General features: G+C 36.4%; 1 protein-coding gene and 1 long non-coding RNA gene across 2 annotated transcripts in view; both read left to right on the top strand.

Annotated features, from left to right (window-relative positions):
* Nucleotides 1-1,043: 1,043 nt before the first annotated feature.
* LOC126260688 (probable serine/threonine-protein kinase DDB_G0267686) lies at nt 1,044-3,308 on the top strand. Its single transcript, XM_049958024.1, has 2 exons — nt 1,044-2,364; nt 2,671-3,308. The coding sequence occupies exons 1-2, from the start codon at nt 1,044-1,046 to the stop codon at nt 3,306-3,308; spliced, it is 1,959 nt and encodes a 652-aa protein (XP_049813981.1).
* Nucleotides 3,309-11,981: 8,673 nt separating this feature from the next.
* The window catches only part of LOC126260209 (uncharacterized), a 31,047-nt gene continuing 15,203 nt past the window's right edge, over nt 11,982-27,825 (top strand). The window contains exons 1-2 of the long non-coding RNA XR_007546628.1: nt 11,982-12,258; nt 24,947-25,104. This is a non-coding gene — a long non-coding RNA (uncharacterized LOC126260209). The remainder of the gene's footprint in view (nt 12,259-24,946; nt 25,105-27,825) is intronic.

Here is a 27,825-nt window from a genome sequence, read left to right as displayed (position 1 = left end):
AAGACATGTTAACCTGGTAAAGAATGACCTCAAAGCTACGCCATTTCCCCCTGTCAGTTACATTTTGTTGTTCTCTGTTCTTTTTCAAAAATGTTTGTAGTGGAAATTGGTTTAACTTTTGCTCAAAAACGCCACAAGGACCACCCCAACAATAGCTTTTCCGAATAACGAAGTCCAATAGATTTTCTGTAATACGAAGTCCGATTTGCATTTCATTCTTTCCTTTTTTCACGGTCATTTACGATTTTAAAACCCCCTTTTTATTCACGATTTCTTCCCACATTTTCAACATTTTTCTTTTTCTTTTCTTCTCTTTTTTTATTAACCACTACAACTGGCTCCCGCGACAGGACGCAATTTTCGGATGTGTCGTTTTTGAGCAAATTTGAAACTTTACTTTGTATTTTTTCCCAACAGAGAATAACAAAAAATCCTGAAGTTTAAATGGTAACGAAAACACCAACTTTATTGTACCTAAGCAAATGATTATACAACAATATTGTAAAGAATTTTTGTAGCTAATTCAATCTGTTTTTCTTTTCATGGCATATATTGATGCAAAACTGTTATTTTGAGACCTTGTGGTGGTCATCCGATGGAGATGTATTAAGAAAATCCATATTTTGACGAATACGATTTACGCAGAAGTGATTGACCAGCCGCTGCAGGACAGAAAATTTAATGGTGAGTCACACAATTATGTTTCATTCAAACATGCAATAGCCAACTGCAGAATCCATTTTTCCCTTTCCACGTATCCTGTAGTTTTCTTCTAGATTTTTCCAAAATTATCTATCTTTATTGTAGTTTGTGGTAATTATAGTATTGTTGTAGCTGCATATGAAGATCGTGAATTTGACCGCCAAACAGTCATTTGTTACGAAAAATTTTGTCCGCCCTGCTGCTTCTTTCTCAACCATTGTTTGCAATAGAGCAATCATTTACATTGACGAGAAAATATGTCAACCTAAATTTGAGTCAAATCTTTATTAATCAGACTTATATTATTCCCTTTTTTACTTACGATTATACATCCTATTACAATGGAACGCGGTAAGGTAGAGATAGTTTCGGCAGATGAGTTAAGTGAAGTAGGTTCATCTTTCAACCAACAAGAAAGTCCGCGTTTCCCTCCATGGACCAGTTCACAGATAAATGCAATGATTTTGCCTCAAACTCGCAACATATGTGATAATACACAGATGGCGACTTTAAATGACGAAATGTGGAATGGACGCGAGACTAGACCGTCAGCGCCATTGTTAACATCAATGCCAGAACCGAATATGAGACAAATTCAGCAATGTGACACAAATCGGACACAGAATACTGACAAACTGGACCGACTATTAGAGTTATTTGCAGACATGAAACGAGACGTTACTCAGAAAATTGACATATTAAACCATACTATGACCGAAAATTTTGAACGGACGACAAAACAGATGACAGAATTAAATAACACCACTCAACAGCTCAGCCAGCGATTTGAGACATTGTCCGATCGAGTCACTAAACAGGCAGAAACTTTGGTTACATTCACACACGAAACAAAACACAATATCACCCGATGTGAGAATCAGTTAACTCAAATAGTTAATGTGCAGCAGGAAGTGAACACTCGTGTGGAAGAGTTAGCTCAGGCCCACACTTCAGCTAGCTCCACCCAAGAAAAGCTGACTGAAGAAGTGGGAAATATTACCCAACAACTCACAATGGTAGTTCTTGAACAAACCCACCTCAAAGAAAAGATAGAAAAATTAGAAGACCGAGCGGACCTCGCATCACTAAACAACGACACCAACATGGCCGAGAGAATTGTACATGAATGTAAATTGTGTGACGATTATCTGGACGAAAAACTTGAAACAATTACACAGGACATACTTTCAAAAGCAAAGACACATGTTAAAGACGAGGCAAAACACATAGAAGACGAAGTGACAAAATTACGAGATAATGTTGTGCCATGTTTGGCGATTGGTGCAAACGTATCGCTAGGAAACGACAAAACAGCTAAAACCATGGCTAATGACACAGACAGAACACCTATTGTGAAATCACCTATTTCCAATCAAAATTACAATGTGGAGCTTTCTTTTCCACCAAACGAGCAATATTACGGTACGACACCTAGAGTAGCAAGTGACACAAACTACGTCAATACAGTTATGCCAACCGGCATGACCGATGACACGTTTGTAAGACATGGGTATTTCCAGACATTTTCCAGTGAGGACAAGCACAAAGTCCACCCTATTGTGTTTATTAGATCATTTGACGGTGTTTTTCCACGTAGTTGGTCAGAAGTCGATAAAATCAGATACGTCACCAATCTCATGAGAGGACTAGCAGCTAAGTGGGGTGCCGCTATGAAACGGCGGTGCCTTATGTTTGATCAGTTCGAACAAGCCTTCTTGGACGAATTCTGGTCCGAGAATGAGCAACAGAGTCTAAGGAGAGAAGTGTGCAACCCCGAGACCTATGACCCTAAAAAAGAGACATTAAGACAATACTTTCAGAGGTACCTAGACAAGACACTGTACTGGTCCAAACCAGCCGACTTGCCAGCGATAATTGACACTTTAAAGAGCCACTTACCCTTTCCATACCGAGACAGATTAATAGGAGTACTGGAGAATGACGTTAAGACTTTCTTAAACTTCTTAGATCAAATGGACGTAGTTTACAGAGGTTATTCACGCCGTTCAAATTTTAATCATATTAGTAACCAAAATCAGCACCCACCCCAAAGGAACCGTAGTGACGGTGGTTGGTGGAACCATCCGTCCGCGCCGCGACACAATACGATGCCTGCGCGCGAAACATATTCAAATGGAAACGTGTATGACAGCAGGAACAACCGCAGATATTCGTGGAATAATAATAATAACAATAATTATCACCCATATCAAAATGGTAACTACAAGCAAAATGAAAATTACAGACAGTACAACAACAACAACAATAGGAGACGTGAGAATAACCGGTACAACCCGGGCTACTTTGACAGGAACATGACATATAACAGACATAATTACAACCAAAACAATTGCAATCCCAACAATCACCGACAGAATATGTGGAACACACAAAATTCACGCATGACAAATCATAACCCTCCACGGAATCCGCCCCCGTTCCCTAGTACAGTTATGCACTCCCCGCCACGAAGTAGCAATAACAATTGCGGCGCGCCATCAGCTGACGCGTGGGCGCCAACCGGCCGGAATGTAAACATAGTGGAGCTGGTCAATGAACCCGGCCAAACACAGCAGACGACGGAAAACAGTCGACGACCGAGCTAAGCGCTCGTGCTTCGGTCGTGAGGTGTTGTAAGAGCGCAACGGCTGAGACGGTTTGTTTCCTCAGGTACGATGACAAAATGACAGCAGAACAGGAATTAACCGACGAGATAAACATTAAATCAGACAGTTGTGTTAAAGAATTCATACAAGCTACGGCATGGATTAAGTTTAACGATTATGATGTACAAATTTTATTCGATACTGGTGCTGCTGCAAGTGTGATGTCAACCGCATTCTATAATGAATTGAAACAAATTATAAACATACCTATATTACCTGTACAGAATTGCCACGTTGTTAGTGCCACAGGTACTAAATCTAAGAACATACACATGCAAGCCCTTGTTAACTTCACATTTTCCAATACACAGTTCAAGTGTAATTTTCTGATTGTAGACAAGCTTATCGTACACTGCATCCTAGGGATTTCAATTGGTATATCCTACCCAAGTTAGTGTATGTAATTTAACACCTGAAGATTCAGACTATCAGGACACTGAGCAGGATTTATTGTATCAGAAATGTGTCGAATCTGACTATTTAACGAAACAACAGCAAGAACAACTGTACAAATTATTATGTGATTATGCACAAGTTTTCAGTGAGAGGCCTGGTGTAATCAGAGGTTATAGCTACAAAATGGATGTTAAGCCACATCAGACTTATTGTAGGACACATTATAATATTCCATGGGCGAAGAAACCTGCAGTTTTACGTGAAATCGAGCGTATGTTGACCTGGGGTGCCATAGAAAAATCACATTCCCCTTATTGCAGTCCTATCAGGGCGGTAGGCAAGCAAGATGGCAATGTCAGATTGGTGCTAGACGCACGTGAAATCAAAAAAATTATTATACCAGTTAACACAAGACCCGTCAACTTGGATGAACAGTTGCTATAATTTTATAATGTACAATACCTAACTAATATTGACCTCCGCTTATCGTACTGGCAGGTGTCCCTTCACAATGACAGACGTAAATACACTGCTTTCCTTTGTGAAGGACGCAGTTATCAGTTTTGTGTGTTGCCTTTTGGTTTGCGCGTAAGCGCGGGCGTGTTCATCGAGGCGCTTGAAGCCGTTCTCGGCCCGTGTTTGTCGTCACGCGTCACGGCGTACGTCGATGATATTGTCGTGGCAACAAATACGTGGGAGGAACATATTGATCTGTTACAGCAAATTTTATTTAAATTTTCACAAGCTGGAGTCACAGTAAATCTTTCTAAGTCCAAAGTAGGAAGGCGTGAAATCAAGTTTTTAGGCCATATTGTCTCGCCGGAAGGTATTCGTCCCGATTCTAAGAATAGTGAATAGTTTCTTCCAGTCTATCTTTCTTTCTTTCTCCATTATCCTACCACCTCCTGCAGCTGGGTATTGTTTGTTTATGGAATGTAAGAATATATTGTGTGACAGTAAACTTTCAGGTATGAATAAAAAGACATGAAGAAAACTGAGTATGGCATTACAAGCCTGGTCAACCACTAGCCAAGAAATGGAATCAAAAGAAAGAGATAAATAATAAGTGAAGGAAAGCCCGTGCTTTTAAACATTAAGTCTTACATCCCTTGGCACACCCAAACCTGAATATAAAATATTAATACCCCAATAAAAGAAAGCCAATGGGACTTAGTATAATTTTTTAGTGTAAATATTTCACATGCATATTCTTGTAAATTTATATGTATTTGTATATGTATAAAAACTTTGCATATTGTCAACATATTTTGAAATGTGACCACGAAATGTAAGCTTTCAGAATTAACGATGTAAACATGCTTGGACAAAGTGAACTGTTAAAATGTAAATGTGACAAAAAGTGTTGCAAACTGTGTTAAACAGTGAACGTTATAAACGACGAATTTTGTGTTGTTTGTGAAACTTATGGCGCGTAAACCAAATAACTGTTTGTAAATCGATATGAACTGCAATTTACTTCGACGATAATGAGGATTTTCACACTGCAAATGAACGTTTGTTGGCAAGTGTAAACAATGTGGTGAAACACCTACCTTTGCGAACATCGACGCCGTTGTTCCTGGCCGGCCTTCAGATGCTTTGGGGACAATAAACTCAGCGCCTGTCGTAGGCGATGTGGAGGCTAAAAACTACATCGACCATATATGCCCCGGGAACAATAGTCATGAAAACGCACAAGGGCCTGGAGTGTTGTGTCGTAACAGAAGACATAGACATTGCTTCAGATCACGCACACGCTCAATCTTATGGTGTCACCGGACTTAACACGCCATTTATGCTAGAATAACAACTTGTAATGAACACTATGTGAAAGTGAATACTGTTCAAGACTGTCATAACACAGCAATTTTGAAACTGCCGCACGCGAAATTCAGTGATGCTACTGCGCGTGCGCAAAGACTACGTGCTGCCAGAGATGCATTGGGAAACCAACGCTGGGGGCACACAACATTAACTGCGCTGGCGAGCAGCTTTTTCAAACAATCTGTATGTAAATACATTTATTAACTGTGTACAAAGGATCCAAACTGTAGTAATTGTATTTAGTATATAGGTTTAGAAAGTAAGTGTTGGGAAAGATTATCCCCTATGGATGCACGTGGCCTTTCCAATGAAAATATGCATATATTGACTTTTAGGTTTGCTAGCCTGCCACGCTAAATGTTTTAGCGTGACAGTCGAGGGGGCGATGTAGCGGGACTTTGAATTTCGCCGCGCTACACTCGTTCCCTCAGATAAAAAATATATCGTCGCAGCGGTGTGAGCGCTCGACGGCAGAGAAACTACTAAAATCGTAACTTTTTTTGTTTTCTATTCGTTTCTTAATTGTCTCTTGCTAGCCGAAGCTTAAGGCAGACGTGATCTGATGCTGACGTAAAAAACGTAATGGCTAATCTTGATCTGATTGTAATGTGTAGACATTGTGGAAGTTGTTAAGAAATTCGGAGGATGGAAGTAGCAAAGTGAATTAAATTGCATACAGTATCAAGATGATTTTAATTGGTATAAATTAGTGATTCCTGGACTATTGCAAGATTTCGGAGCAGTTTTTTTACGCAGAAATGAAGGAGATTTTTGAAGACCTGGACGCCGCCCGAAAGAAGACATGTTAACCTGGTAAAGAATGAACTCAAAGCTACGCCATTTCCCCCTGTCAGTTACATTTTGTTGTTCTCTGTTCTTTTTCAAAAATTTTTGTAGTGGAAATTGGTTTAACTTTTGCTCAAAAACGCCACAAGGACCACCCCAACAATAGCTTTTCCGAATAACGAAGTCCAATAGATTTTCTGTAATACGAAGTCCGATTTGCATTTCATTCTTTCCTTTTTTCACGGTCATTTACGATTTTAAAACCCCCTTTTTATTCACGATTTCTTCCCACATTTTCAACATTTTTCTTTTTCTTTTCTTCTCTTCTATTTTTCTTCTCTTTTTTTTTATTAACCACTACATAGTTAATCAATCTAGTGCTAATTATTACACGTTTTTCTGGATTCTTTTACAAAATAATGATATAACTTAGTGAAGATCCTCCTCTTGTCAAGAAAGTTTGCAAACTCTTTTAGTTTGTAAACTTTTTTGAATATTGTGAGTACCGCAGAATGTAAGGAGTAGTGGCATGCCTCTGATGGAAACAGAAGTATTTTTTAGCTTTGTCAATAACAATGTAATTTGTGGTTTGAAGTGAAAATTGTAAAGTCAGTGTGATATAGAATAATGGGATAAAATGAAAGAAAGTCACAGCAACAGAAGGAATTTCATCAATAATTAAGTTCAACTGGAACCCACAAAATAAAAATTTCAGCCTTAAGAATATACCTCAAATGTGTGAAATGTAGCCGACAACAAGAGAAAGTGAAGATAAGAAAAAAGTTTTTGTCAACCATGATCTGTTGACTGATAATGAAGTTTTGTCTGTTGCAGAACAAGAAAGGACAATGATATGTTTATTTGCAGTTTATGTTGTTGTTGTTGTTGTGGTCTTCAGTCCTGAGACTGGTTTGATGCAGCTCTCCATGCCACTCTATCCTGTGCAAGCTGCTTCATCTCCCAGTACATACTACAGCCTACATCCTACTGAATCTGCTTAGTGTATTCATATCTTGGTCTCCCTCTACGATTTTTACCGTCCACGCTGCCCTCCAATACTAAATTGGTGATCCCTTGATGCCTCAGAACATGTTCTGCCAACCGATCCCTCCTTCTCGTCAAGTTGTGCCACAAATTCCTCTTCTCCCCAATTCTATTCAACACCTCCTCATTAGTTATGTGACCTACCCATCTCATCTTCAGCATTCTTCCATAGCACCACATTTTGAAAGCTTCTATTCTCTTCTTGTCTGAACTATTTATCGTCCATGTTTCACTTCCATACATGGCTACACTCCATACAAATACTCTCAGAAATGACTTCCTGACACTTAAATCTATACTCTATGTTAACAAATTTCTCTTCTCCAGAAACAGTTTTAATCTGCCAGGAAGATCTGTGCACACTCCACTGCAGAGTGAAAATCTCATTCTGGGAACATCCCCCAGGCTGTGGCTAAGCCATGTCTCCGCAATATCCTTTCTTTCAGGAGTGCTAGTTCTGCAAGGTTCGCAGAAGACCTTCTGTGAAGTTTGGAAGTTAAGAGACGAGGTACTGGCAGACTTGAAGCTGTGAGGACGGGTCGTGAGTCGTGCTTGGGTAGCTCAGTGGGTAGAGCACTTCCCTGCAGGCAAAGGTCCCGCATTCGAGTCTCGGTCCGGCACAGTTTTAATCCCTCAGGAAGTTTCATATCAGTGCACACTCTGCTGCAGAGTGAAAATCTCATTCTCTCCCACCTGGTTTGCTCTGAGGTTTGAACTTCAAAGCCCTTTCTAATTTTTCTACAAATTCATCCACAGAATCACAAGGTCTATGGACAAGATCCCCCTGCAAATTTTCGGATAATCACCTTTTTAATGTGGTTATTTCTGTTAAAACCCCCAACAGAATTTTCACATGCATAAGTTTGCCAAGTTCGTGCTTGCAAAAATCTCTCATCATACCATTACCATACATGTAACTCGTCCCATTTAAGAATTAATTTTGGATCTGTGTCTGTTTTGCCTCGCTCCAAAAATTTATTCAAAAAACATTTTTCAAACTCTTTGTAGGATTTGCACAAACTACATCTAAAATTTGCCCAAGGCTGTGGGTCTCCCTCCAAATGCTGTTTAATGTACTTTATTTTTGCTTTGTCTGACATGCCGTGAACAAAAGTGTCCCTACATGCAGCCAAGAAATTGACTGGGTGATATCTTCCGTCATCTGTGTAACATTTCATTTCACAGACCCAGTATTTGGCCAAGGGATATTTATAACCACCATGACTTGTTGGGAGGCTAACAAATTTAAATCACTTTTTATCTGTTGCATTTGTTTTTTAAATTCATTTTCACTAGTGATACTGGACTCTACTTTATCTTTAATGTTACCCACTTCTTTCTCCCCATCACCTACACGATTGGCAATGTCACTAACTGCTAAATTTACATTGCTTTTATGAGCATCTTGCAATTTTATGCATTTGCTTACCTCAGCCCCAAGTTCCATTGGTACCTTATCCATTTTCTCAAGATCTTTCTCCACTGATTCTATTTTAGATTTTACTATTACAACTTCATCTGTAATTTTCCCCATATCCACTTGAACACATTTTAATTTATCATCAATTGCTTTTTCAAGGTTACCCATATTTATTCAACTTCCTCTTTCACAGCAGAACCTATTCCAGTTCACATTGTACCCATATCAGTCTGAATTGTGTCCATAACTGTTTGCAATGTTCCCATACCTGTTCCCAATGTACCCATATCTGATCAAACTGCACTGATATTGTTTGCCATTCCCTGGGTCATTTGCATTAGCTGAGGCATCATATTTCCCCTACATTCATTCCTCTTGCCTGAATTCCTACTAGTTACACTTTCACGCTCTGATTTCAGACTAACCGGCTCACTTCTGCTTTCAGAATTACGCATACAGGGTGACTGTTTTATATTCACGAGATCTATAAGTGGAGCTTGAACTTCAGAGTCACACATTGTCTCACTATTTGTGCAGGCATTTATCTGATCTGAGATGGTTCCATCTGCCATGGTGATGCCATCGGTTGTAGTGGAAGACGGCGTTGAAGACTGCCCTGGAGTACTCGGAGACACTGCTGTTGTACTGCTGCTGGACTGTGTCCGCCACTGGAGAAGTCGCCTGATGTAATTGTAGCTGCCACCGGTTACTGCGTGTTCCACCCATTTCCAATACCACTGTCCATTAAATGCACTAACCACTAACTGTTCCCTGCACTCAACTTATTTAGACTCTGAGCCCTCATGCAAATTGCCTTTAATGTGATAGATTAGGATCTCCATCGATATCATGTGCTGGTTGTGAAAATAGCTGCATAAATTCACTATTTCCAGAAACCTATTTCTGAAAAAAACCAATTTCACACTTTGTTTTGTCAGAGGTTCACTCTACAGAAATCTCTACTGGTTTTGCAAACGTTTTTACACTTCACACATTATGCTGAATAACAGAGAGCAAAGGAATTACCACTTTGCAGGGCACAAATCCTGGACGAGCCCCCAACCTCGGGCTTTCAAAAACATAATAAAAAAATTAATGATGGTGTGGTGGTGTTGGCCTCAACTATGTAATCTCTGACTCAGAGTTGAAATATTAAAAGTTTTGGCTGGTTTTGTTGTCTAGGGGCTGGGATACGTAGTTGCAGCATTACAGGCCAAATACTGCTGAGTCTACAGTATACGATAAGAATACACACATGAATCGATTGGTCGAAGGTTTCTGTCACTTGGCAATTGCGAATTATGAAAGTAACATATAAATTTATAAATGAAAGATTGCAATTAAATAAAATCTGCAGGTACTATCTCAACAACTTTAAGTGATGAGTACGATAGTAGAAGTACTTTTGAGAATGTGGTATATTTCTGCAAAACACTTATTGGTATCGATGGTCCGGCATTTAAATAAAATATAAGTTGAATAACAGGGAAACAATAGATTCCCACTTCACATAATCAGTTATGAACAACAACATAGCTCACAAGATATTCACTTCTGAATGCACAGTACGACATCACTGCAGAAGCCACAGAAATCACACAAGAGCACAGGTCAGCACTCTCAAATATTTCTATCCTCCGTGACCTCATGCAAACTGCTTCACTGTCCTAGTATTTCCGTCAAATCCACGTCCATCATGCTGTCGCATTCAGCACTTCCCGTGTCCTGTTCTGTACTGTCCAGAACTACCGCCCTCTTCCAAACTCACTTCCATCCAGACTCTCCATTCACGAGTGCTGTGATTGGCTAAAGTGCTCGCGCTATGTCTTCAAGCCAATGCACCCACACATACATAATGAAACACATTCAAAATACTGGATTTACATTTGAATAACTTGATATTAAATAAATATTCTTACAGCTGGAGCATAAACACGCTCTAACACACATTATTAGACACATAAACAAATTAAATAATCATATATCAAAGGAATAGAACAAAAGGTAGGCCAGTAGCCTAATGTCTCTGTACTTTCTAAAACACAGTAAATATTTGACCAATTTATTCGTGAATAGTATATATTAGATATAAACAAAGATCTAGATATATTTATGATATATTTATAAGTATGCTGCTACCTTTTTTTTTTGTGTGACTGTGGAGTACTGATGGCCTGATGTGATCAACAGTAATCAGCCACTTGGACTTCCAATAACTCACGTATTATTTAAGTTACATGCCTGTAATTTATACCAATTTACGTTTACATTAATATCTTTCTAAAGACAAAATCAGATGAATCATTTAGATTTTGGAAATTCGTTGCTGGGTGTTACTTGTATAATTTATCATCAGATACTGAACTTTAAACTAATAAATATATTGAAAATCTGATTACACCATCAGAATCATTGTGCAAATAATGGTAATGTACATGTTTCTTTTTGAGTTATCATGATTCATCTGGCTACTATTAATTTCTATACAAACTGTGTTCACAAAGTCCGCCATCTTTGACACTCCCAGTGACACAGCAACACAATGGAATTCCCAGCCACATGGCTGGACCATGCGCTGGGGCTACCCCTCTAGTCCGGCTAACATTCGGCACCCTGGCTGGTGTGGTGTTACCTTTTTATTATTATTATCTTCTCATTATCTATTGAAACAACATCGCATTGTAATGTAATTTTAATTTTCACCAAAAGCACATTCAACACAGCGGGAAAAATACACGTCTTTCGTAACAAGACAAAGAGAGAGAGAGACATCCATTAGCTCTTAAAAACAAAAAAAGTACGCAAAAGTAAAAAAAAAAAAGAAGAAAATTATTTATAAAATCGGTCGCTGGCGCAGCGCTCTTCTGCGTGCGCGATCGTAAATTATAACTTTGCGGAAGTCAAAGTACCATTACAATGCCTCCTCTACTGACACGCTCCGCAAGCGAGCGTGGCAGTATAGAAAATTTACATAGATACATATATATATATGAGAAAATAAGAAATTTACATATTACAAAAAATATTTCTGTGCACAATGCTCTTTGCATATCAGTCTTTGTATACAGTCTTTTTGGTGTGTATCTTCTTTAGGAGTCGTAACATTAATGTCTTTGAATTGCAGCGTATTATCGTTGCTTAGCACAGCGTTTGAATTCAGTTCACATGATTCGTGTTTACAATGGAATTAATTCGAACAATAAATGTTTCTATTATATTGCTCCAATGTCTGTAAACGTAGTATCGGATTCTGAGTGTGTGTATACTGCCTAGATCTCTTGCGTGTGACTTGAAGAAAATCCAAAGTTTGTTCAATGTGTCAACACGAAATTGTGATCTCCAGCAGTCGAATTTTGGTGGCGTCTACCGGGGTATAAATGGTCAATGAGGGCACAGGAAACACCTCACTGCCTACGACAGGTGATGAGCTTGTCTTTTACACCAACCTGAAGACCTGCCGGCTTCCACAACACCATACACTTCAAAGCATATTGACACTACGTACATATTGCTTGACCAGTGTTCCATCACGTTGGTTTCTTCTTTGCATTTTCAGTTGCATTTATATGAATCATGTGCTACATTCACAAGTCCTTTGCAGCTCATTAACATCTCCTTAAAATACATTTCTTACGTAAAGTACATAAATATACAAATATTTACAATTAATCATTACACGAGATACATTGTTGTCATATAGTACATATACAGAATTAAATGAAAAAATATAGTCAATTTTTACGTTACATTCAATACCATTGTGCTGACATGTGAATTACATTACATTCAGATTGCAATATACATTCTATTTGTTAGCTCCTTTTTTTTATTTTTTTTTAATTTTTTTTTATTATTTTATTTTTTTTTTTTTTCGTTACACTTGCAACATTTGAAGATAATTGTGGCAACTCGCTAGAATATTCAACTTAAAATTCATCTTGCTCCTGGAATAAAATTTACACATATTTCAAGCTTCAAGACAGCCCTCTGTAGGAGGATAGGTTCATGGGATGGTTGCTGACTACTTCATAAATACTAGTAAAGTCATCCCCTACAGTGGACTACACAAAATAAAATATGATAAATAAAATACATGTTAACTTAATATAATGTAAAAGTTCCTATACCTAATACCGTTTCTAAGTGTGGTGTCCCCACTATTGCTGTTTCTAAGAATGGTACCCCTCTATCATCATTTCTAAGAGTGGTGCCCCTCTAAATATCTTAGGATCCTACAAGTATGTACATCAGTGTGGTAAGTATATATATAGTTCAAGTCAATCATGTTCCTATAAAGTTTGTGTAGTTCATCTCCTTCCTTTCATGAGTATCAAGTAATATAAATAAATGTTTTACTTAATAGATAAATAAATCTTCTTAGATAATTGCTGCTGCGTTCCATGCTGTATATCCATTCTGTATTTACCTTGTGGTACCTGTAAAATTCTATTCATAAATAAATATGTGTGTGTCTCTCCATACTGTCAGATAATCACGAATTATATAATGTCAAATATTTTATCAACATGTATAAATTTTTCTAAGGGAGGGATGAAAGTATGAGCCGCAACAGAGGACTGACGTTTTGTTTTCTCCTTATTCTCCTTTCTATTTAATGGTGCATTAGTTCAGTTCAGTAGACGAGCTTTAATTATGTCATTAGATGACTGCTAAATATGTTCTCTTAAATAATTCTTCCAATCTGAAGTGTCAAGCCTACATAACTCCAAAAATTTCATTACAAGTTCCCATTAGATTAGTGTTAAAGTGTTATAGATTTAAATCTTCTGGTATATTTCCAACAGTGGCTGCTGTAAATAATTCTTTCCACATAAATCTATACTTTCACCTTTAGTTATAAGAATATATAAGACACCACATAAGTTATTATCTCAGGCATACCAATCTTTCAATAAATAATTTTCTTTCCACTACTTTCATTATGTATTCCAAGAGTACATGTGATATAGCGTTCAAATCTAGTTTCTCTCCTCTCAACATATTACTCATAACATTCTCACCTATCCATTATTAATTCTTCACAAAATAACATACTTATTCCTCAGCATTATATATATATATATATTTTCCTCTTATTCATCACCACTTTACCTCTCTCCATATTACTATTTATCCTCTTATTAAACTAAAATTACATTCACTCATCTCATTCAGTCACTCACATCACTCATATCAACATTACTATTATCACATGCCTCCTAAAGAAAATAATTCTGTTCAGTTCTCTGCCTCCTCTAATGTGTATATGCCTCCTCTAATGTGTATATGCCTCAATAGCAACTCCTCTTATAACCAAATATCTTATTAGCTATTGGATGGTTCACATTGCTTTCTAGACTTACCTGCATTCATTAGATTGTAAGTATCTGTATAACTTAAATATAGGCTCATCATAATTGTATATCATATTAATTATCTTCTTCTCATTGGCTAACATTTTACTGTATGTATTTTTTCAAATGTCTGTGTGGATGTAGACCTCTGGGTTTATGTGTTAATGGATATTCTAATGAATAACAGCCAGGGTGTGGAATATTTGCAATTCGGTATGGTCCAGAGTATAAGATCTGCCATTTCCTGTTTAAATGTTTCAGTTTTGTGGGTTTAGGATGTGTTCTTAGTAAAACTAACTCATCAACTTGAAATGTTTGTGCTTTCCTGACACCTCTGTCATATTTCTGCTTTCTTTCCTTAGCTTTGTCACATAATGTTGTGTAAGCTTGTCTTACCTTTTCTTCTAAACTAACATGATTTGTTGTTGCTGTAAGTTTAGGTAGAGGGTCTGTCCATTCATTTCTTTCTGTTTTATCCATAATTAATTCAGTTGGTGTGTATCCAGTAGAAATGTGAGTTAAATTGTTCACTATTTGTTCAAATGGTGCTAGGTATTCTACCCATTTTGTGTGCTTCTCTGGTGTGTGTGTTCTCATAAACTGTCCAAATTCTCGAAATGTTCTTTCTACTGGGTTTCCTGCTGCGTGAAATCTTGAAATTAAAATATGTTTAACATTCTGTTCTTCAATAAATGTCTTCCATTTTAAACTGGTAAAATATGCTGCATTATCCGTGATGATCATAACTTCAGGTTTTCCTATTCTTACAAAATAATCTGTTAATAGACGTCTGGTAATAGCAGTGGTAGAAACTGAACGTAAAGCATATAATTTTAAATACTTTGTGAAAACATCTAACACAGCAAGGATGTATTTCATTCCTCCACGTGCTTGTGGATAGGGTCCTGCAATATCTAAAGAAATTAGCTGTAATGGCCTCTTAGGTATGATTGGGTGCAATTCATTCATGCTTGTGCGATTAGAATATTTGGCTTTCTGACATATGATGCATTTCCTAATATTACTCAATACTCTTCGCCTTAAATTTGGAAAATAGCAATATTGTATAATCTTATCTGTACATTTGGTTACACCATAGTGTCCCCAAGTTCTGTGTGTAAATAAAATAAAATCATCAACATGAGCTTCAGGTAAGCAAACACACCAATGCTGTGATTCAGGGTTTCGTCGGTGGAATAATACTTCTTTGTGTAACGTGTAATATTTTTCAAGATGTGGGTCTGTTCCTGCACGTAATTTATTCTTTATCTGAATCCACCTGGGATCATTGTCCTGCAATATGGCTAACTTCCTGCACATGTTTTTGTAGTAAGGTGCAAATGTACCGTCATACATGAGTAAAATTTTAAAATCTGATGTTTGTTCTGTCACATCTGAAAATTCTTGTAGGCCTTGTGGCAAACGAGATAGAGCATCGGCTATAATGTTGGATTCTCCTTTTATATATATAATATCAAAATCATATTCTTGTAGTGATGCACACCAGCGTGTAAGACGTGGATGTAATAACTTGCATGATAGCAGGAAAGAAAGAGCTTGATGATCAGTATAAAGCTTAGTACGTTTTCCCCATAGAAAGTAGCGAAACTTGCGAAACGCCCATACTATGGCAAGTGTTTCGCGCTCGGTCACTGAATATGACTTTTCGCATTCAGTGAGCGTGCGGCTAGCAAAACTTATAGGTTTGATGACTGTTTGTTCATCTTCTACATGAATTTGGAATAAAAATGCTCCGAGCCCATAGGAACTTGCATCTGTTACTAGGCAAAAGTCTGACGTCATGTCAGGATGACATAACAACGGTGCATTAACTAAAGCATTCTTAATCGCTTCAAAATCTGTCTGACAGAACTCTGTCCATTTCCAAATATTATTTCTTTTGAGTAAAGATAGAAGATGTGGACTGTTAAGAAGGTGGTAGGGTACAAATTTCCTGAAGAATGAAGATAGACCAAGAAAGGCTTTGAGTTGTTTACGATTCTGTGGGGATGGAAAATTCTTTATTGCATCAATTTTTCTTGAGTCTGGATAAATGCCTTCAGTTGATATGATGTGACCAAGGAATTTGATTTCTCTCCTCCCTAATTTCGTCTTTGATAAATTGATAGTGACACCTGCGTCAGAAAATTTAGTCAGAAGTTGCTTCAAAAGATTTACATGTTCTTCCCAAGTAGTGGTGGCAATGACAATGTCGTCAACATAAACTGTGATTTGCGATAACAATTGTGGTCCAAGAACAGCATCTAAGGCTTCAATAAATACTCCAGCACTCACTCGTAGACCAAAGGGTAGAACACAAAATTGATAACTACGCCCCTCACATAGAAATGCAGTGTATTTACGACTGTTTTTATGGAGGTTCACCTGCCAAAATGATGAGCGGAGGTCGATATTGGTTAAATACTGTACATTATTAAATTTTAAAAGTTGTTCTTCCAAATTAATAGGTCGTGTGTTGATTGGGATTATAACTTTGTTAATTTCTCGTGCATCCAGCACTAACCTTACACTACCATCCTCTTTATTAACTGCTAGGATCGGACTGCAATATGGTGAATGTGACCTTTCAATGATACCCCAAGCTTGCATTTTTTCAATCTCTTTCAAAACTGCGGGTTTCTTTGACCAAGGAATATTATAATATGTTCTACAGTATGTTTTGTGTGGTTTAACATCCATCTCATAAGTATAGCCTCTAATAATTCCAGGTTTCTCCACAAATACCTCAGCAAATTGCTGCAAAACTTCAAGTAATTCAAGTTGTTGTTCCTTCGTCAGATATTCAGATTCTGTGCATTTCTCATATAAATTATTAGGTTTAATTCCCTGAGATACAGCTTCATTAAAAGTTAAATCACATATGTTTATTGCTGGTGGATACAGAAAATGTAACTGTTCAAATTTACCTTGTTTACTGTTTAAGTTTTTACCCTGTGTTAACTCTATTGTCAGTTGTTGTTGGTTTACTGTTAAATGACATTTCCCTTTCCCTAAATCTATGATTGCTTGATATTCATTCAAAAAGTCAATTCCTAATATGCAATGCATAACTAATTTGTCTACTACCAGAAAACTGTAATTGAGTGGTATATTTGAAAATGTGAAGTTAATTAGCACTTGAAATTTCACATTCTTTGATTTGTTACCGGTGGCACTTATAATGTGACAATTCTGTACTGGCAATGTTTGTATGTTCATTATTTGTTTGAGTTCATTATATAAGGACATTGAAATGACACTTGCTGCTGCTCCTGTATCTAACATTACTTCCACTTCATAACTACCAATCATAACTCGTGTTATAGCCTGAATAATCTTCTTTGTTTTACTGTTACTATTAAAATCTACATCCTGATATAATTCTTTTTCTATTTTCTTACTGTCATCATATCGGAGAAAACAAATCGTCGGTTCCGTTGCGCTCTGCTCCCTATTGACCGTAACTCGAGCGCTTAGCTCGGTCGTCGTTCGTTTTCCGGCAAATTCGGTTGTTGCTGCGGGTTGGGTTCATTGCCCAACTCAATAATATTTACATTTCTGTCGCGCGTCACCCAAGTATCAGCTGTTTGGTTGTTGACATTACCCCGCGCCGCATTGGGAGTTCCGTTAGGTACAAATTGAGGGTTGCTGTATTGCCTGTGTTGTGGCGGTTGTCCATTGTGATTTCCCCATACATTATTTCGCCCATGACTGTAACTGGTATTGTCATTACTGTTATTCCTGCAATACATGTTTGGGTGTTGTTGGATGTTGTTTCTCTGAAAATATCCTGGATGGTACCTGTTATCGTCTCTTCTTTGATCTCTATAATTTCGGTTCGTTCTTCTGTTGTTATTTTGAATATAACTGTTATTGTTCTGATTGTAATTACTGTTCGGATAACCATTATAGTAATAATTACTGTTTCCTTGCCAATGCTGCGAGTTGTTTCTCCTAATATTGAATGGATTTGTCCCAGTGTAGTGTGAATTGTTTCTTTGAGTGTTTTGTTGTGGTGTCGGAGGCGGATTCCAATAGCCTCTGTCATTTCTGTTGTGCGTACGCGAATTGTTTGGATGGATTGGATACAATTGATTGAAATTCCTGATCTCATCTCTGTAAACAACATCTATCTCATCAACATAACTGAAAAAATTCTTTATGTTGTCCTCGGACACTCCTATTAATTTATCACGGTAAGGAAATGGTAAGTGGCTTTTAAGTGTTCTAATTACGTCTGGTAAATCTGCTGGTTTTGTCCAATATAATGTTTTGTCTAGGTAGCGTTCAAAGTATTGTCGTAAAGTCTCTTTCTTCGGGTTGTAAATTTCTGGATTGTATACTTCTCGTTTTAAACTTTGCTGCTCTGTGATCGACCAGAATTCCTCAAGAAATGCTTGTTCAAACTGTTCAAATGTTAAACATTGTCTTTTAATTGCTGCTCCCCACTTAGCTGCTCTTCCACGTAACAAATTTGTAACATATCGAATTTTGTCGGCCTCCAACCAATGTCTCGGGAAAATACCATCAAAAGAGCGGATGAAAACAATCGGATGCACTTTGTCTTTCTCATCACATGAAAATGTCTGAAAGTATCCATGTCGTACTAATGTTTCATCAACTACTCCCGATGGTATTATGGGTCCTGTATTTTGTGTCAAACTGTGCATAGTATGTGGTGATGTCTGATAGTAATTTTGATCTTGTGGTAGCATTGAAAATGGTTCATTGGGATTTGTGTCACTCATTGGTAATTCTATTTTCGGCTGTGTGCTGGGTCTAGCATTATTATGATTCTCATTTATGTTTTGGTTGTCTGCTATGGGTTTTGGTATCACTGACGAACTTGGTATTACATTCTCTTTAAGTTTACGTACCTCTTTCTGAATATTATCTGTTTCTCCCTTTACTTGTTCCTTTGTCTTATCTAAAATGATCTGTGTCATTGTCTCAAACTTCTCATCTAAATAATCATCACATAATTTGCATTCATGTACAAGTTTTTCTGCTAGAGTTGTGTCATTCTTTAAAGATGCTACATCTGCTCTGTCTTCAAGCTTTTCTAACTTTTCCTGTAAGGATTTCTGCTCCAATGTTACATCATTTAATCTGTCTGAAAGGTCTGTAATCGTCAGGTCTAAGTGTTCTTGGTTTGTTTTTACGGAATTGTGTGACTGTCGTAATTCGTCAACTTGGGTACTGGTTTTCTGTTGTTCAAAAACTACTGTTAACAATTTCTCATTACATCGTTGTAAGTCAGTTTTTGTCTCGTCACTGAATTCCACAAATACCTTTTCTTGTCTCGTAACCTTGTCTGATAAGTCAGTAAATTTCCTTCCAAGACTACTGGTGGTTTCTGTCAAGTCGGCAATTTGTCTCGACTGTTTTTCAAAATTTTGTTTTATGTCCCGTGTCAGTTCATCGAATTTAGTGTCAAATCTTTTGTCTAAAGTGTCAAATTTTTTGTTTTGGTCACCAAGTAACTTCAGGATCTGGTTGAGCATGTCAGAGTCCTGTGTCTTAGTTTCGTCATTTTTTCGTGTCTGATTGATGTCTGGTTCTGAAGTTGACGTTGTCAATGTCACGTTTTGTCGCGTAGTACTCACTCTCCATTCGCCTGTATATCTGTTTAAATATAGGGGTTGTTGTCTTAATCGATCCGGTAAAATTATGTCTTGAACATCCTCCCTATTAAGTTCAATATTCATTTGACTGTCGGACATGTTTTGCAATGTGTCACTTTCACTAAGCTCGTCCGCGGAAACAATTTCTACGCGTCTAGCGTCCATCTTGCGGTTTTCACAATTAATTGTAAATAAAATTTTCCAATGGTAAAAAAAAAATTTTTAAATATGATATGTTGAAATTGAAATTTCTCTTATGGAAATGGATATTTCTATATGATTTCTAATTAGAAATTGAATTATTAAACTGGTACTGAAATGTCCCTCTCACAAATAAATGACTGTGAATATGCTCTTCACTTATCATTTGCAATAATAGTAGTAAATCAATTTTAACTAGAATTTGAAAAATAATTTCGAAATAAATGGATCGGAATAAAGGAAGTACAGATGGCTGCTTGAAACTGGAAAAATGTAAATTTCTGTACTCACCAATTTTTTTCAGTCTTATGTTGCAAATGTAGCGTCAAATATAGTTTTCAATCCAAAATTTTTCTTTCGCGTCCGTGCAAATTATTTTATGGAACGTTATCCTTTCCCCATTTTTTTTTTACCAAATTAATTTCCTCAGCATGAAAATGAAAATTAACACAAATTAATAACAGGGAAAACAATATTATTGTAAATTTCATGCACGTAACATTACAATTGAAATGAATGAGACTTAGTCCAAATTCATTTTCTGATGCTATTAAGTGGTTAAAATTAGATAAAATGTCCAAAATTTATAATAACTGCACCTGTATCAAATCCAAACTGCACTTGTATCAAATCCGAACTGCACTTGTATCAAATCCGAAGATTGCAAGTCCTGTCACTAGGACGCCAATTGTGGTGTTACCTTTTTATTATTATTATCTTCTCATTATCTATTGAAACAACATCGCATTGTAATGTAATTTTAATTTTCACCAAAAGCACATTCAACACAGCGGGAAAAATACACGTCTTTCGTAACAAGACAAAGAGAGAGAGAGACATCCATTAGCTCTTAAAAACAAAAAAGAACAAAATTATTTATAAAATCGGTCGCTGGCGCAGCGCTCTTCTGCGTGCGCGATCGTAAATTATAACTTTGCGGAAGTCAAAGTACCATTACACTGGCCGAGCAGCCCTTGCAGCCACACCAACTCCAAATTAGAATATTTTCAGGGCGCAACAATTTGCCCATTACCTCACAGTGTTCAATCTTTACCTGACAACATGTGTGACCAAAGTAATGCTATGATACCAGTAAAGCTGACAAAACCCTGCAAAAACAGTGTGGATGTAGCATTTGATGAAACTGAAAGTGTTCACTTACATGAAGTGTCTAATAACAGAGATGATTATTCAGATTTTGGATGTCCCTACATTAAGATTAAGATAGATCAGTGGGAAGGGAACTGTTTGATTGATACAGGTAGCCCAATTTGTGCTATATCTGAACAGTTTAGGGACAAGATTAAATATAGTTAAAATTTTGTGGAAATGCCCATTGTAGATGTAAAGATAAGAGAAGCTACACGTAAGGAAAGCAAATTGGTAAAATCTCGGGTACTTTCAGCATTTAGTATAGAAGGCAAAGCCTTTGAACATGGATGCTTAGTGATACCCAGTCTGGAAGAAAATATAATTCTTGGAATGGACTGTATTGTGGAAGCTGAAGCTTCTTTTGGATGGAATGCTAAAGAATTGTTTATTTTGGAACCTAAAAGTAATACTTATGTGAAATCTAATTTCTATATTCTACATTAAACTGTGGGAAAAGTTGTAACTATCTGCAAAACATTGTGAATAAACATGAGCACCAGGTGTTTGATGATGATATAGATTTTGCTGAGACTAAGGATCAGGATTTTGAGAGTGTAATAGACTCTAAAGTAAGGGAAGCTATGACTCTTAGTGACATACAAAAGTAACAACTTAGGAATTTGTTATTGGAGTTTAGAAATGTGTTTAGTAAAAAAACAGGGATTGTGAAAGACTATCAGTGCATACTTTACCTTAGAGATCATCAACCTTTCTTCCTAAAGCCGTATAATATCCCATTTTCAAAAAGGAGAGATGTAGAGAAAAATCAGAAAATGGAAACATCACGTGCAATTGAGAGAAGTAGGATTGCATACAATAAGGCTTTAGTTTTGGTAAGTGAGAGAAATTGTGGAGTGAGAACTGTTTGGAATCTAGACATCTTAATAAATTTCTTACCAGAGAGAATGACCATTCTGAGAACATGGACGAGCTGTTACACAACTTTGATTATGTAAAATACATGGTAGTTTGGATGTGACCCCTGGATTTCACCAGATCCCACTTGAAAATAACTCTAGAAAGTATAAAGCAATTATGTATGGATGTAAGTGTTTACAATACTGTGTGATGCCATTTTGGCTAAATGCATCTGTAGCTGAATTCATAAGTGCTCTGGATTCTGTCTTAGGAAGTGAAGTGAGTTCAAAATTAATTGTGTATGTTGATGACATTCTGAACACAGATGAGACTTGGAAACAACATTTGAATCTGTTATGAGATGTGTTTGACAAATTAGTATCAAAAAGCATGTCTTAGAAAATAGGTAAGTTAAATTTTTAGGACATGTTGTACCTGGGAAAGGAATTGCGCCTGATATAGAGAAAATTGATGCTTTTGCTAATTTTCCTACTCCTGGCAACAAATAACAGCTCAAATTATTTTTTTGGTTAACTGGACTTCATAGAAAATTTTTTGCAGCCAAGTTTCGAAAGCTCCATGCTTGTATGAACTTTTGAAGAAGAATACCATTTAGGGATTGGAATCAGGAGTGTCAGGATGCTTTCAATGAGATCAGAGGACAGTTGTGTCAGATATTGTTCAGATCCCATATGTCTCTTTCTTTTTGTATTATGATAGACAGTAGTGATGTTGGTTTGGATGCTCATTTATTTTAGGAGGTTGAAGATGATTGTATTATTGAACATAGATCTCTTGCATTTGATAGTAGAGTATTGCAGAAACACGAAGAGACATACCCTGTAACTGAGAAAGAACTTTCGGGTGTACATTGGGCTTTCAACAAATTTAAAAATTATTTACTAGATCGCAAAGCCATCATTTACAATTATCACAAAGCATTATGATATCTTCAGTTGTGTAAGCTGTACCATAACAAAATTACTCATTTTGCCTTGTCTTTACAGCCATTAAATTATGAAATCAGATACATTAACGACACAGACACTGTAGTTGCTGATTCTTTGTCTAGGCTACCTTTAGAGAGAATTATGTAACAGCTTTGGAGAAGGAGAGAAAGAGTTTAAAAGTATGCACTTGAGGGGTATGAGGATAAAGAGAACTTGAAAATTTGCAAAGACATCCATAGGTAACAAAATCATGATCAAAACTGTAAACTAATGAAGAACATGTTGGGTAAGAAAGGAGGAGAAAAGACAGAACAGTGTTATAAGAGACATAAGGGTTATTTTATTCAGGAGACATAGGACTGTCTCAGAAGATTGGAAACTATGTTGGCCGGAACAGTGTATTGTTTGATTACTTACACACATGAAAGTTTTGGTCATTTTGGATCAACAAAATGCATGCAAAAGCTTCAGGAAAACATCTGTTTTTATAACATAGGAAGTAGAACCAAGAGGAAGATTGCCAGCTATGACAGATGCCAAAGAGTGAAGGTAAGTAACCAGACAAGTAGAGGCTAAATGCAAAACATATTGCCTAAGAGTAATCTTGATCTCATGTCTGTGGATGTTCAAGGACATTTACCTAAGTCTAAGGATGGATTTTGTTACGTTTTTGTAGTTGTTGATGTATTTTCAAAGTTCATAAAGCTGTTTTCTCTCAAGAAAGCTGCCAGTAAGGAAATCATCTCTAAATTTGAGAACAGATATTTCATCAGGTGGGTATTACTAAAACAATTTTATCTGATAACGGTTTTTCAGTTTACATCACAAGCTTGGAAAGATTTTGTTGGTCATGTAAAAACAAGGTGTATTCTAACCTTGGTGTACCATCATTTAAGTAACCCTGCAGAAAGATGTATGAGAGAGATTGGACGACTGTTTAGAACTTATTGTAGTTAGAATCATACCAGTTGAATAGATTATGTCAGTGATTTTGAGGATATTATGAACAGCTTACAACTTTCTTCAACAGGTTTTTCACCATTTGAAATCATGTTTAATCACATACCATCTAACTCTGTTTCCGAAAATGTTGAGTTTCCACCATGTATAATTCTGTCACCACAAGAGAGAGAAGAGTATGTTAGGGAGATGATGAAAAAACAGGGGGCTAGGAGAAAACAGAGACAGGATGGTAAAGGTAGATTTTCTAAGTTTAAGGAAGGAGATCCTGAGTTGGTGAAAGCCAAATGACATCTGAGATAAAGAAATTTTTTGATGTTTATATTGGACCATTTGAAACTCATTAAAATCCACATCCTAATTCATACAGACTTGTGTATCCTAAATCTAAGAAGTTGTTTGGATTATGCAATATCACTGAACTGAAAGCATATATACATGACCTATAAGTATCTAATTTTTGTTTTTTTGTTCTTTTTCCATTGTCATGTAAGATGATGTGACTTCTACAATTCTCCCTTACCTATTGACTGGGTTTCAATCTATTTGTAGATTCATAGAACTATATAATTCTGTTTTGTTTGTCTGGAATTTAGTATGTAAGTTGATGTGAATTTTAAAGTTCTGTATTATCTATTGACTGAGTTAAAAATCTGTGATACACTATATAATTATGGTCTGTAATCGATCTGTGCTTTAGAATTTGATACATATATGCCTTGAGACTAAATGAGTAGATCTTTTTACAATTTTGAAATGTGACAATGTTCATAATTTGCACTGCAAAAATTAGCAATAGTATCTGAGCATATCTGTGTGTAATACCTTATTAGTCCATTTTTTATTACAATCAACTCTGTTTACTAATGTTTCATATGTGAACACTTTTTAATTTCAACTGACATAAATACCATATAACTGACTTCGAAAAATGTCTGAGGAGAGCATATCTTGTGTGTTTTGAAGAAGTTATTGAACAGCATATTTAGTACACAAAACAATGTTTCAGGATTTGATGTGAATACTAGACAGGACGTTACCTATCATTTGGAGCATGAGATGAGAACTCTAGAGGAAACTGGAAGATGTGGGCAGATCCAGTCCTCACACTGTTGTATGGCTGTAACGTACTGGACCAGTTGACTTACAAGAGATCATAGGTGATGGGTACGTACTCGAGCATCTGTCAGCTACATCTTTGTTGTGACTGACATTTGTGAATTGTTAATGATGAATGCTAAAGACAGTGTTATTCAGCATAAATGCATGTTTTTTTCAAGCAGGGAGGTAGACTTACCAACACAATATGTAACTATAAATCAGTATGTATTTTTTTATCAATTGTGTTGAACCTTCTGGACTTTTATATACATAGGTTAGTTTTGTATGGATAGTTAGCAAATAGTGTGGAAGACATTTACTAGTGTAGACAACATAAAAAAATGTATACGTATCTGGTTTCATACACCGATTTTGGTCCTCCAGCTACTGGATTATGTCATCATTCAGAACTTATTTTTTGACTGTTTACCTGTATTTATCCTGAATATTGCAATTCTGTATCTGATTGGAACATGAGTTGTGGTCAGACTCATGCTTAACTCTGTTTTGGGTACCCCTGGTCATCGCGACTGTGTATGTGTATACTGAAGGAGAGCATACAACCATTGATTAATGCTAGATACTTCTTACAATTACTCTTTGCATATAATTGAACTTATTGATATGATTATGAACTTTATTCATTTTGTTGTGGCGAAACATTTTTTGCTGCTTTGTACCCTGTGTGGTTTGGATTCATGGGTCAGTCCCCACATCATAAACTTAGGCTCTAATGTTTTTCCGTTATTTTGCTCTTTCATGAATCAACACATCCTTAAATACTGTTGTTTATGTGGCTGATTGATTCCTACTAATGATTGAGTATATTCTTTTGGTCTGTACTAGTCGTTATGAGTTTTTCGAGTCGGCTCACTCATCAGTGCCATTGGGCCTTCAAGGCCTGTTCGGGAGGAGTTTAGTTTTAGTTCACTCATTGTACACCTAGGCTCTGAAATATTTCTCTTCTCTTTTGAAGGTTTTGAAAGTTTCATTGTATGGATGTAAACCTACAATTTATAATTCTAGTAATCTACATTGTCTCTGTATTTATTTCTATAGTTTAATGGTGTAACGTTTCAGTTTTGACTTTGAATTATTTGTCTTGTGACAGTATGTCCCACAGATCTGAAAATCTGAATACCATGTCCTGATACATGTATAGATTACAATTTGTATAGTAGATATTTTTCTTATGTCTTGTGGAGGCCTAATATGTTATGTATTAGATACTACTATAAATCTGTAATCTACCTTTTGGCATCGTTTTGTACACTGTTTTGCAAACCTTGTAGTCTCTCACAAAACATTGTAAACACACTGTTTCCAAATTTTGTGAGGGAAATAGTGTAATAGGACACCCTCCTCTAAAATTACCTTTTTTTCATAAACATAACAGATACCATGTATGCTATCGAATCTTGTATAGGTGAACATTATATCAGATGTGTAACTGAATGAACTTCCTATGATTTTGCATGTGATGTATTGTACTTCAGGCTAAAATGTATAAAATAAATTAATTCATGGCAATTGATACAGTTAAGATTACCCTTCTTTTAAAAATATTTGAAATTACAAAATATCTGGCATACTTAAATTTGATAATCTAACATTAATTATTACATTTGTTTTGAGTACTGTGGAATTTAAGGAGTAGTGAGTGGCATCTCTGATGGAAACAGCTGTATTTTTTTAGTTTTGTCAATAACAATCTAATTTGTGTTCTGAAGTGAAAATTGTAAGGACAGTGTTATATAGAAGAAAGGGATAAAATGAAAGAAAGTCATAGCAACAGAAGGAATTTCATCAATTATTCAGTTGAACTGGAACCCACAAAATCAAAATTTCAGCCTCACGAATGTACCCCTAGACAAGAGAACTGCAGCCAACAACAAGAGAAGATGAAGATAAGTAAAAAGTTTTTCTTTTGTATATCTTATGCCTCTCAAAGCTTTCGAAACTTTTGCGAAGACAGAGACATTAACCCTTAACTGTTGAGGTGTGGTCTCTCAGACCACTAAAAATTTTTGAACTTGCTTTCCAAGACCATTTGTGGTGGAATGCTTATATACTCCCCCCTACCATACTTAAATTGCCAAGCCTACAATGTTTTGTTGTCAGTTGTGTTATCACCTTCTGTGTTTATTATTGATTCGTGTCGGAGTCTCCTTGATTGCGCCTCCTGAAGTATGTACCTGTTTCTTTCAGTACGGTACTGTATAGCTCAAAATGTATTGGCAAAAATGTGTCAGTTCTAACTTTCCCAAGTTTGATGAAATTAATGTCAGTCTATGGAGGAAGGTGTCAGTGATATAGATCAAGAAATAAACAAAAAATATGACAACTTTACATTAGCCAGTGATCACTGTTCTGCTATTGAACAAGAGTATCATTCAGAGGAAGAACTTCGGGAAAGTTGTGATGGGGATCTGTCTGTTTCTTCAATCAAATACTTAAAGTGTCTATTAAAGTTTAATGTGTTCTGAGTGGCAATAAAAATGTAGTTCCCTGCAATGAATGTCAATTTGACAGACTTTCTTTTTGTACCTATCAGGTGGAATTTTTATGCACAAATTTAAACCCTGAATTTTAGTTTTATTTGGAAATTTATTTGCTACAGAGATTGTATAATTTTTCAGAATGTAAAATTCAGTACCCTAACAGTATATTTATGTTTAATATTTAAAAGGACCACACAAAATTATGTACTTTTGTGTGATAAATAATAAAATACTGCAGGCTTTGTTTAGTGCAATAAAATTAACTATAAGCATGTGAACAACACTT

The sequence above is a fragment of the Schistocerca nitens genome, chromosome 5 (assembly GCF_023898315.1).
Source record: "Schistocerca nitens isolate TAMUIC-IGC-003100 chromosome 5, iqSchNite1.1, whole genome shotgun sequence".
Lineage (NCBI taxonomy): Eukaryota > Metazoa > Arthropoda > Insecta > Orthoptera > Acrididae > Schistocerca > Schistocerca nitens.
This window is presented reverse-complemented; position numbering and strand designations above follow the sequence as displayed.

What these genes read in the sequence shown, in the direction of transcription:
- LOC126260688 (XM_049958024.1), top strand. Translation starts at nt 1,044, where the DNA reads ATGGAACGCGGTAAGGTAGAGATAGTTTCGGCAGATGAGTTAAGTGAA. An exon ending in AGGACTAGCAGCTAAGTGGG is followed by an intron (nt 2,365 to 2,670) that starts GTGCCGCTATGA and finishes TAAACTTCTTAG; the next exon opens with ATCAAATGGACGTAGTTTAC.